Source organism: Nomascus leucogenys, chromosome 13 (genome assembly GCF_006542625.1).
Source record: "Nomascus leucogenys isolate Asia chromosome 13, Asia_NLE_v1, whole genome shotgun sequence".
In the NCBI taxonomy this organism is placed as follows: domain Eukaryota; kingdom Metazoa; phylum Chordata; class Mammalia; order Primates; family Hylobatidae; genus Nomascus; species Nomascus leucogenys.
In genome coordinates, this window is record NC_044393.1 from 97,419,255 (window position 1) to 97,432,046 (window position 12,792).

Here is a 12,792-nt window from a genome sequence, read left to right on the forward strand (position 1 = left end):
TTCTAACAAAACTTTCTAGGTTTGTTTGATTTGGGGTTTTTGTGCTTCCCCTTTAACATTTTATTTATTTTTTTAACTGCCAAAATGTGTACACCATGCCTTTTTGAAATATGTGTATATTGTGGAATGGTTAATGGGATTTTTTCTTTTTCACATAAAAATGCTTTCTTGAGACTCAAAAGTTGTTAGTGTAGGAATCAGGATGATCTTGGTTCATTTCCTTTTGGAAACCTGCTTGACCCAAATGTGTACCCTACAGTAACATCACAGACTCCTAAAAATCATTACGGTTTTTAAACTTTTCCTATACTGTTTTCAACAACCGTTAAAGAAAATATAAATAAAGAAGTTGAGCTGACAAATGTGTGTGCTTGGATACCTCTTGAAGTTGTTGACTCTAGAGAGTGGCTTTCTGATTTCGTCCTGATAGCAGATTTTGACCAACTTGTAATCTATAAATTTTGGTAAAGTAATTTGAGATTTAGATTATTTCCTGTGACTTCAATCTTGGAAAAACATAGTAAAAGTATAGACATTTTGTACTTTTTTTTCTCCAGCTTGCATTGGTGACTTGGAGAGACTGTCTGTTCAGGCCACTGAATAAACAGGTACCTACTGGTGTGAGCATGTGCGTGTTCCTTTTAAAATCCCTTCGCAGTTTCGTTGCTTAGCTTTTGTCTCGTCACTCCTTTGGATTATCCCATCTTACATTGTTTAGTGGCTGTGAATGTTTAAGGGATATATAGTAATATATATCATATTCTATAACCTGTGTAATATTTTTCTACATCCTTTCTAAAGGTAACAAATGCTGTTTTAAAGCTGATTGAAAAGGAAAGGAATGGTGAAACCATCAATACAAGATTGATTAGTGGAGTTGTACAGTCTTACGGTAAATAATTTCCCTTTAGTTTATTCAAAGTTTTCACATCAAATGGCAATTACAACAATGCTCTAACAGATTTCATTTTTTAAATATTTTAATATTATAAAGGATATTGTTAGCATTTACAAAGGTGCTTACATTTGTTTTTAAGTCAGTGTGACTTTGTTTTTATCCATCATAAAAGCTGTTTGATCCGTGTGCCTTAAGGAAATTTTGATGAAATAGACATTTTAATTATTTTCTTTTCTGGTCTCATAGTGAATTACTGGATATGTTAGCGTGTGAGCTCAATGATAACCAGAAATCTATATCAGCTTGAAAAATTGAGATTGAGAAACTGATAAAGTAATACAATGTCTTAAAAACTTGGGTAGCATTGTATTTCTTTGCAAATTTAAAATTAGTTATTTTTATTGCTTTTGGAAATACAAAAGTTCTCTAAAGGAACTTCATAATTTTGAAGCATACCTGGCCATGGGTCAGAATTACTTGCTTTTTATACGTCTTGGATTTTTTTCCTTTTTTATTTTATTGAAAGAGTGTACTTTAATACTAGTGAGTGAGAGTTACTTATGTCCTGCCATTTCACATTTACCTTTTAAACATAACTTAAACTGAATGCTACACCTAAGTATATTCTGTGAAATATAACCAAAAAAATAGGGTAATTGAAATATAGCTCCTATTCATTTCTAGTGGAATTGGGGCTGAATGAAGATGATGCATTTGCAAAGGGCCCTACGTTAACAGTGTATAAAGAATCCTTTGAATCTCAATTTTTGGCTGACACAGAGAGATTTTATACCAGAGAGAGTACTGAATTCTTGCAGCAGAACCCAGTTACTGAATATATGAAAAAGGTAAGCTTAAATATAGTACTTTAAGTAGACTTAAGTTAAAGTCATTGCTACTCAAGTGAGTTCTTTTTAGCATATACAGCTTTCTTTACAAGTCATTTGTTGGGCATTGTTTTTCTAGAGTGTCTTTATCAGGTGCAAGTGCTTCTCCTAATTCTCCAAGGAGCTTCTATAAATTAATCTGGTAATCATGACTAAGAGTTCTCCTTGCTGTTCTAAGGATATAACCACAATAGCTACATGACTTTTTTTTTAACTGTTTATCCCAGAATGTGGATTTATATATAATGGGCATCACAGTCACGTCGATGAGAAAATTTTAAGAGACAAATATTTTCAGATTTGCAAACTTTAATTTTTTGCTTCTAAAACACCCCTAAGAATCTATTATATAGCTTTCGTGATTATATTAGAGGAAAGGTTCTTCTGAAACTAGAATTTAAATTCTAATATGAGAGGACAGCTATCCTCCCTCTTCAGCCTCCAGAAGTAATGGGATTAAAGGCGTGAGCCACCACACTCAGCTAATTGTTTTATTTTTGTAGAGATAGGGTCTCGCTATTTTTGTAGAGATAGGTTGCCCAGGTTGGTCTCAAACTCTTGGGCTCAAGTGATCCTGCCACCTGGGCCTCCCAAAGTGCTGGGATTACAGATGTGAGTAACCATGGCCTGCTGATAGTAAAGATCTAGTAGAATTACTCTTTGTTCTCTTTCTTAGAAATATAGATATCCTGGCTGGGCGCGGTGGCTCACGCCTGTAATCCCGGCACTTTGGGAGGCCAAGGCAGGTGGATCACCTGAGGTCAGGAGTTTGAGACCAGCCTGACCAACATGGTGAGACCCCGTTTCTACTAAAAATACAAAAAAATATATCTGGGCATGGTGGCACGCACCTGTAATCCCAGCCATTCAGGAGGCTGAAGCAGGAGAATCACTTGAACCTGGGAGGCGGAGGTTGCAGTGAGCCGAGATTGTGCCACTGCCCTCCAGCCTGGGTGACAGAGTGAGATTCCATCTCAAAAAAAAAAAAGAAAAAGAAACATAGATATCCTGGATTTAGACTCTAAGGAATGACCTAGGTCTGGAGTCAGCAAACTTATCTTGTAAAGGGCTGGAAAGGAAATACTTTAGGCCTTGTGAGCTATATGATCTCTTTTGCAGCTGTTCACTCTGCCGTTGCAGCACAAAGCAGCCAGTGGGATATGTACACAAATGAGTGTGGCTGGGTTCCAATAAAACTTTATTTACAGAAAAAGGCAGGCAGGCAGAATTTGGCCTGCACGCTACGGTTTGCTGACCCTTGACCTAGCTGTATTAGGACAGTGGTCCCCAACCCCTTTGGCATCACAGACGGCGGCTGGGGGAATAAGGGGGATGGTTTTGGGACGAAACTGTTCCACCTCAGATCAAAGGAGCGTGCAACATAGATCCCTCACATGCGTAGTTCACAGTAGGGTTCGAGCTCCTATGAGAATCTAATGCTGCCCCTGATCTGACAGGAGGCGGAGCTCAGGTAGTAATGCTCATTCATCTGCTGGTCACCTCCTGTTGTGCAGCCCAGTTCCTAACAGGCCACAGACCCATACTGGCCCACAGCCAGCGGTTGAGAATCCTTGTACTAGGAGATTTCCAGGAGTCTGGATCTTTCCAAGCCTGACACCTGCTTGCCCTTTATTCCCTGTTCACTTGGAGTATGAATGGACTGCGGAATCTCTTTTCCATATGCTGAGATAAAGTCAATTAAAAGCAACAGCTCTGCTCTAACCTCATAGACAAAGTCCTATCCGGTTTGTTTGTGGTGACCTGAATGCGTTTTCCTATAGGAGATAGTGGTTATAAATGGGCTTAGAAGTTTGAAGTTTAAAGTCCTTGACAAGTTTCTGCTATCTCAAAATCTAACAAAAATGGAACTATTCAGGGTATTATACTTGGAATATTAATAGTTCCTTGTGTATAATGGTGGGCTAAATTGACTTTCATATGCCTATCTGGAAGCTAACCAGCTCACCCAGAGTTTCAAACAACTGCCTAACAAATGAACTTTTGAAACAGTCTGTTTTAAATGTTAACATTGCCTGTTATTTCATTGTTTAATATGACAGTGTTGTATTCCTAAACACTTCTCTTATTAAACTCTGCTGTATATGGCGATTCTTTTAAAACTATATATCCCAAAGACCTCTTACCCAGATGCACATCCATGACAGTGGTGCGAGCCTGTTCTTTTTATGGATTTATTAGAGGATTGTGGTCATCTCCTTTGTCCACACTGATGAAGTAGTAGTGCTCTAGGGCAAGGAAACCAGTGTTCTAGGGCAGAGCTACTGAAGCACTCCCAGAACAGGTAAATCTGTTTTTAAAACCAGGCCTAGCCCGGGTGCGGTGGCTCACACCTGTAATCCCAGCACTTTGGGAGGCCGAGGTGGACAGATTGCCTGAGGTTAGGAGTTCAAGACCAGCCTGGCCAGCATGGTGAAATGCTCTCTCTAATAAAAATACAAAAATTAGCCAAGCGCAGTGGCAGACGCCTGTTATCCCAGCTACTTGGGAAGCTGAGGCAGGAGAATCACTTGAACCCGGGAGGCGGAGGTTGCAGTGAGCCGAGATCGCGCCATTGCACTCCAGCCTGGGCAACAGAGTGAGACTCTGTCTCAAAAAAAAAAAAAAAAAAAAGAATAAAAATAAAACCAGGCCTGACACCAAAGACAGTTGAGGAGCAAGAATTTCCAATGGCCTTGATGTGTTCAATCCAGCATGAGCCCCGCCTTCAAGGAAGCAGTGTGCTTCCTACATCCTGGTTCCCATAGAGGGGATTCATTTCTAGAGGAGTTAAAGGTTTGGCCCAAATCCACTTGGATCACACCAAACACGACTTCCATCATATTCTGAAAGATAATGCAGAGAGTCTGTAAGCATAAAATTGGAATTTGACCATGTAATTCTGCCCTCATCCTATAGCCTTGCATCTCAAACTGAGCTATGAGTCTAGTTTTAAATCCCCACCCCACCATTTATTAGGGGGATGACCTTAATGCTTCTGTTCCTCAAATTCCTTATTTGTAAAATGTGAATCATAATAATAGGTAATAGTGAGGATTAAGTGAGCTTTAATATTTACAAATTTTAACATGAGGTATTTATTTGTTAAAAGGTGCTTAGAATGGTGTGTGGCAAAGAGCAAAGCTAATGTATTTGGTATTACAAATACACATCCCACAAAACCTCCAGTGTATGCCTGGGAGGATGCAAAACCACAGGATAAAGGGTGGCAAATCTTACTCAATAACTTAGGGAGCAATTATGTTTACATTACAACAAACATTCTATCAGGAAATAGAACAACAATGAGATAAAACATGACCCTTCAAGAAATACTCTGCAAATTCTAGCCAGTTGAGAGCAGTTCAAATTCCCTGGGTCTGTGTTCACTTTTCTCTATTAGGAGTGGTTTACAGGAAACATCTAAGAATATTTGGCTTGTCTTTCCAAGGATAGCTTTGAAGAGTGAACCATGTTAGTGTTTCTAAAAGATTTGACTGTCTCATGCAATTGAGACTGATCTGAGCTACAGAAACTCTGTATGACTACTCTAGGTTTCTAATGTCATTTTTTAAAAACTTTAAAAATATACCATACTTCATTAATTTGCTTGTCTTTTTTGGTTTTTATTTTCCTTTTGTTTTTACTGAGAACCAATCCTAGTGAATTAATAAAGACCATCTTTAATTGCATACTTCTATTTAGTCATTTGAATTTGACCTTGGTGTTCTAATACAACAGTCTGCCAAGTACAGTGATGATCAGGAGCCTAATTGACTTGGAATCAACAGAGAACCTAAATGGCTGTCCTTTCTGAAACCTGATGACAATACCTACAACCTTGGTTTCCTTGCCAATATATAAAATAAGCTGGTGTTGAGGCCCCTCGGCCGTGAATGTTTCTGTAATCACCTAGGTACCTGTTCACTCCTCCTGCCCCCTCAGCCCTTGCAGGAAGGGTCTGTAGACTAAGAGGTGGAGAGCTGTGCCTCTCAGAGGATGAATCAGGAATGGCATCAAAGCCTAATCTTTCATCTCAGAAGGGGTAAAACTATGTTTTGCTGCCTGAGATGATTATGTTCTTCCAAGAAAGAGTTATAACTTAAAACAGAAAAAGTGGTGCTGTTTGGTTTGCATGTTCTATATTCCACCAGCTTTAGGTTCTTGAGTTATCAGTCTTAGTGGAACATTAGATATAAAGCAGCATTTATTGTTTTAAAATAGCTTTATAATCAGAAAAACAAAATTACACATTAACTGTAGACTTTTTGGAAAATACAAATAACATAAACCTACAAGCCTGGGGCACTGTTGCTGATTATATAAACCACATTGGAATCATGGTATAGGTTTTTTGTAACTTGTTCACTAATGATTTGTTATTAGTAGTTGGTGTTTATTTTAGTGGGTAATGATATTTCATTAACTGAACATATAATAACTACCTCTTATTGGAAATGTATTAACTTCAAGCTTTTTTCTGTTTCTTCATTTATGAGTTGTCTTTTCTTCCTTGTGTTTTTATTTGGATGTACTCACTGCTTTGCTGGAGATCATTATGTATTAAGAATATTGACCTTTTGATACATACTACAGATATTTTCCAAGTTTATTTTTCACATTTAGCTATTTAGAATGTGTAATAAGGTTCTGTCTTACGTGGTTTAAACAATTGTCCCATTGTTATTAGTTCTTGATAGTACAAGTCCCGCCTAATCATTTTTTCATTTTATTTTTTCTTGGCTCTTGAGTATTGATTTATTACCAGTTGAATTTTTCCAGATTTCTCCAAAATTATACCAAATTTGAAAATCTGGGCAAGGCACGGTAGCTGGACAGCCTATAATCCCAGAACTTTGGGAAGCCGAGGCAGGAGAATTGCTTGAAGCCAGGAGTTTGAGGCCAGCCTGAGCAACATAGTGAGACCTTGTCTCTAGAAAAAATTAAAAAGTTAGCCGGGTATGGCGGCATGCACCTGTAGTCCCAGCTACACAGGAGGCTGAGGCAGGAGGATCACTTGAGCCCAGGAATTTGAGGCTGCAGTGAGCTATGATTGTGCCACTGCACTTCAGCCTGGGAGACAGAGCCAAGATCCTGTCTCTGAAAAAAATATATTAAAACAAAAATCATTTTGGAGAGTATTGGCATTTTTATAATTCAAAATATAATTATCTTTATTCAGATCACCTGAATAATTTATTGAAATTTCTTCCTTGCTTTGACAATGTAGTAGTTTCTCTCTAAATTGTTGAAAAGTCTGATTTCTGATGTTGACTTCCATGCAATCACTTCAGGGCTTATATTTGTGTGACTCTTGGCTTCAAGTAGTTTTTAATCTAAAGTACCACATCTTAGTATCTGCACAGAAGATGCATTCATTTCTTAGAGTGGCAGAGACATTACCTCAAAAAGATAAAATACCATTCTCTGAGGGATCAAAATGATGTAAAGACATGTTAACTGGTAATAATGATGATGTTGTTAGGGCACTTAAAAAGGAAGCTTGAAATGGAAATACGTATTACAGAGAAAATGGCAGACATCAGTGGCTGTTTAAATATGGTTGCTGTTTACCGTAAAATCAAAGAACTTTTTCCTTTTTCTTTCTGTTTTTTGAGAAACAGAGTCTTGCTCTGTTGCCCAGGCTGAAATGCAGTGGCACGATCATAGCTCACTATATCCTTTAACTCCTAGGCTCAAGCCGTCCTCCCGCCTCAGCCTCCTGAGTAGCTAGGAAGGACTACAGGTGCGTGCCACACCTGGCTAATTTTTTTTTTTAGAGACAGGGTCACACTGTGTTGCCCAGGCTGGTCTCAAAATCCTGGCCTCAAGCAATCCTCCCACCTCAGCCACCCAAAGTGCTGGGATTACAGGCGTGAGCCATCATGCCCAGCCCTCCCTTATTTTCTAAATCATATTTTATTAGAGCTGGCATGTGAATTTAATTTGCCATTATTCAATTTCCTTTAATTTACATATTAAAGAATTGTAATAGTTCTTTACTAATGAATCAAAACCATTCACTTGAATTAATTTTCTCCAGGCAGAGGCTCGTCTGCTTGAGGAACAACGAAGAGTTCAGGTTTACCTTCATGAAAGCACACAAGATGAATTAGCAAGGAAGTGTGAACAAGTCCTCATTGAAAAACACTTGGAAATTTTCCACACAGAATTTCAGAATTTACTGGATGCTGACAAAAATGAAGGTGAGCCACAAGACTCATAAAATGTAGGTATTTATTATTATCTGCAGTTTTGATATTGCTTGAGATTCTAGACTCTCGAGTCAATGGCATTACTTGCCCATGTCAGTCAGTTTTAAAAAGATGCATGTGTTTGTACATCGTTATGTGCCGATTTCAGACTTCTGCAGAGCATTTTGGTTTGACTTAGGGGGAGGAATATATTTAGAATATGACTTGCTCCATACACTTTAGCATTAAATGATGCTACCCTAAGTTTTTTCTTGACTGTTCTTCCTTTGAAAATTCTCTGAGATGAGGAGACTGTCATCTTATATTTCCCTTAACCACTCCCATGTTTTACTGGGACATGTTAGGAGCTCAATAAACAATTGAAGTTTGGATTTTTCTTCTGTGGTCTTCATAAAGTAACCGTATGCTATATACATGTCTTAAATGAATTTGGGAGACCTTTTCTCGACTCATTTGTTTTTATAATTGAGGTAGAAATCCATATTCTCCTTAAATATATTCATTACTTTTAAACAAATATTTGAGTGCCTATTATGTATCAGGCATAAATGCTATTTCAATCTTGAGAATTTTAGGAAGCATTAGAGTTGTTTCTGATAAATTTTTTTTTTTTGCTTAGTCTTCTGTTAGTGGTTTCTCATAGTAAGGGGAAAAATAAATTTACAATAGCATAATTTCATTGTTACTTTTAGCAAAATATACATTTACCAAATAGAGAATATTTGGTTATAATTAAATGCTATTGATTATTAAAGTCTAAAAACATGGTTATCTTTTGCAGAGTATTTTTCAACTCAGTATAAATACATAATTAGTAGAATGGATATGCAAAATTTGTTTCAGTGCATAAAAGGTGTTTCTTCCTCTTTCAGATTTGGGACGCATGTATAATCTTGTATCTAGAATCCAGGATGGCCTAGGAGAATTGAAAAAACTGTTGGAGACACACATTCATAATCAGGGTCTTGCAGCCATTGAAAAGTGTGGAGAAGCTGCTTTAAATGTAAGTAAGATTTCATTGAAAATCAGTCGGGCTGATTATTTCCACATATGAACTGCAAGCATGCGTTATGCGTCCCTACTTCCAAATCTAAATGGTAACATTTTCATTAGAACTCTGAGAACCATGTTTTGGCTTTTTGAAGTAGTTCACAAACATCCTTGTTTAGTAAATACCTCTATAAGTTTTTCCCTCGCATTTTTTAGGCGTTAATAATGTTATTTTTTTTTTTCCTTTTATGCCTTCTCACTGTTAAATTCCTTGCACTCACTAGGAGAAGTTGCTTCCCTAGAAACAAAAGGCTCCTGGAAGCTGTTACTGTGCCACTCACAGTCCACAGGTTGTGCCTTACAGGAACTTTGATCTGGATAGTAGCCTCTGGCTGAAGACCACAGGGCTGTACTCTGGAGAGGCCCTGCAGTTTATAGCATTTCGCTACACCCCTCCGCTTCCCCAGGGCTACACAGAATATTCCTGCTAGGTCATCTGTAATTCAGGTGATAATTTCACATTGGAAATAATTGCGTTTTTAAGACACAAATGAGTTGCCTTCAGTTTTGCTCCTATTGTGAACTTCAGTTGTAACTGGGAGAACAATAGAGAAGAAAAGCTTTTTTTTTTTTTTTTTGAGAAGGTGTCTTGCTCTCTTGCCCAGGCTGGAGTGCAGTGGTGCCATCTCGGCTCCCTGCAACCTCCGCTTCCTGGGTTCAAGTGATTCTCCTGCCTCAGCCTCCCAAGTAGCTGGGATTACAGCCGCCCGCCACCATTCCCAGCTAATTTTTGTATTTTTAGTAGAGACGGGGTTTTGCCACGTTGGCCAGGCTGGTCTCGAACTCCGGACCTCAGGTGATTTGCCCACCTTGGCCTCCCAAAGTGCTGGGATTACAGGTGTGAGTCATCACGCCTGGCCGAGAAGAAAAGTTTCTAAAACACATTGGTTCTTACATCTGAATGCAGAAAGCGTCTCTTGTTTTGACTTTATTGTGCTTAATGATTAATTATTTTTGATAGCATTATCAAAAATAGTATTTTTTTAATCCTTATTTTTCTGTTATCTTTGGAAAGCTTCTTTTCCATGTTTAATTTTGGGAGTTGCTGCTGGCACTCAGCCGCCTCTGTGAATTATTAAAGGGTTGAGTATAAAGCTTTCCTTCAGGTTTTTAAAACAATTTTATGCTCACAAGATGGGAGGGAACTGGCTTAGCCATGGATTTTGTGAAAAAGATCTCTAGGTTTTAGTAAAAACTTAAGTATGGAGTCCTCAGTGTTGGCACATACAGTGTCTTTACCGTGTGGTGATTACAGAGCCTGGCCAGGCTGCCTGCACTCAGATCTCAGCTCCACCATTGACAGCTATCTCACCCTTGGCGAGTTACTTCTGTCTCTGTCATTTTATTTTATTTTTATTTTTTTAAATAGAATGATAATGCCTATCCCATGGGATATTTGTGAATAAACAACACATGTAAAGTGCTTAAATCAGGGCACATAATTGCTCAGCAGTGATGACTGCTGCACGTTCTTATGAGTACACATAATTTTTTTAATTTAAAAAACTCATTTCAAAATTACCCTTCAGTTTTTATGACTTTATTTCCAAGCTAAATGTTCCTTTAAAGGGCCTGATTCACACACACACACACACACACACACACACACAAAACGCTCACCCCCCTGTGATTCAGAAGGGGTCAATTTGGTGAAGACATTTTTTCAGTAATATGAGGTGCCTTCCCAGTTGTTGATTCAGAACTCAATTTACCTATATGGGCAGCAGAGCCAAGTAAATGACTTGACTTTCCTTGAAATGAGTTAAGTGGGAAGTCTGTTATTTCATCAGATAGATTAATGAAGCAGTTTTTGTTTTTTTTTCATGTAAATTGCTATATACTAGATATGAGATTGGCCTTAGGGAACTTGTGTTCTATGTGAATATAGTTAGATTTAAAATAAACATGATAGCTGGGTGTAGTGGTGTGTACCTATAGTCCCAGCTACTCAGAAGCCTGAGGCAGGAGGGTCACTTTAGCCCAGGGGTTCGGGACCAGCTAGGGCAATGTAGTGAGACCCTGTCTCCTTTAAAAGGAAGAAAGAAAAAAAAGCATTATAAATTACTTCTTCAGTTTTATAGGAAAGATGGGATGTTAATTCTAATGTTCATCTTTTCCAAAGCAAAGTAAGGTTCTAAACTGGAGAAATAACTATGATTCTCATGTTCCATTGTTTTCTTTCTTGGATACAATCAGCTGCCTGATATTTTGGGCACTGAATAAATGCTGCCTGATTGACTTTGTCAGTGAGTCTCGAATCTGACATTTACCTAACTCGATCAGTTCAAGCAAAAGTATACCTTCTATGTAAAGTCATTGCTCTATTTGAGGAAGCTTCACCTGTCAGCAATGACAGCACAAATAAACTGTCTTTACCAGCAGTTACATTTTATGAGAAATCAAACTTTTAAACAATGTTTGTGTTACTTAAATCTAAGCCACTGATTAACCTGAATTTAAGAACCAAAACAAGATTTTCTCCCATGAAGAAGAGTTATAGCTCAGTAAACCCACGTTGCATCTGCCTTCACTCGCAAAAGTCAAATATTAGTTTTTTAGTAAGTTACTGATTCTATTTATTATTTACATAAGAACTGTTTCTACATTGAACTCATGAAACTCTTGTGCTTATGAAGTAAAATGTTCGGGAGAGCAAATACTTTTCCAATTTTCTGCAAAAGGAGTGTTTCCTAAAATCCAGTTTTATTCTTATTTGTAAACTTGCCGTCGGCTCCTTCTGTTGGAATGCTGTCTGGCTGGTGCCTGGGTTCCTCGTGCCCTTCCCTGCTCTGGGCTCACGCTTGCCATCTCTGGGAAAGCCCACAGAATTGAGGCTTGGGGGGAGCGTGGGTGCCCGGGCCATTGCCTGGCACACAGTAGGTGCTTGATTACTTATTGTAAGAAAGAAACACAGCTGCTAAAAAACAAATACCTTTAAATAGGTTTTGGTTTTTATCGTTTACGTGGTAACTGTAAAAGATATATTGTAACCCAAACGATAATTATTTTCAAAATCCCACTGATGATGAAAAATCAGGAGGAAAAAAAGGTTAGTAAAAGTTAGAATTATTGTACGTGATTTTAAGTGGGATTTAATTACCTTGAGAACACAATCTTTAAAGTTTAAAAAATTTTGCCTAATTAAATTGAATCATAGTGTACAAGAATCATTTTTAATTAGCATATTAAATGCCATAGAAGGCACTACCTAAGTGACTTTTTTTAAGTAAAAACGTGTAATATCAGTCCTGTGTCTTTCTCTGGACTAGAACACTATATATGTTACACTGAAGCTGTTTCAGTCTGGCTAGTCCTTTTATACCACTAATTTGGTTAGAAAACCAGCTTTACTGCTAATACCTGTCCTAGACTGAAATTCTTAGAGGTTTCCAATTTATCATGTAAGTCAAATATTTTTTGTGTTCGATGTTTTAGAACCTACTTATGAATTTTTCTTAAGACATTTTTTGCCCTAGTTAAAACCAATTTAAAAATTAAAGGCTATTTCTGGGAAAACTGGCTCAAGGGGAATTTCCCTCATGGCATCTCCCTCTTGCCACCTAAAAGCTGGCAGCCCTCAGTGAAGTGAAACTGGAGAGAGAGCCTTCCGAACCTGGGAGTGAGGAGGGGACTGTCCATCGGGATTCCGCTCTGTTTAGAAGTGTTCTCTCCAGCCTTCAGAGAGCCTCGTGATTGAGGGCATTTGTGCTCAACCGATATGTGAGGCGATCAATTAGCCTATTGC

The 12,792-nt window shown here is 38.1% G+C and overlaps 1 protein-coding gene across 3 annotated transcripts in view; it reads left to right on the plus strand.

Annotated features, from left to right (window-relative positions):
* The window catches only part of CUL1 (cullin 1), a 102,121-nt gene that overhangs the window by 59,976 nt on the left and 29,353 nt on the right, over positions 1-12,792 (plus strand). For 2 of the 3 annotated variants that reach the window (XM_030826049.1, XM_030826048.1), the window contains exons 5-9: positions 558-608; positions 802-892; positions 1,583-1,746; positions 7,826-7,988; positions 8,870-9,000. In XM_030826049.1, coding sequence (XP_030681909.1) covers positions 558-608; positions 802-892; positions 1,583-1,746; positions 7,826-7,988; positions 8,870-9,000 — 600 coding nt within the window. The remainder of the gene's footprint in view (positions 1-557; positions 609-801; positions 893-1,582; positions 1,747-7,825; positions 7,989-8,869; positions 9,001-12,792) is intronic. The other variant, XM_030826050.1, reaches the window with a different exon arrangement.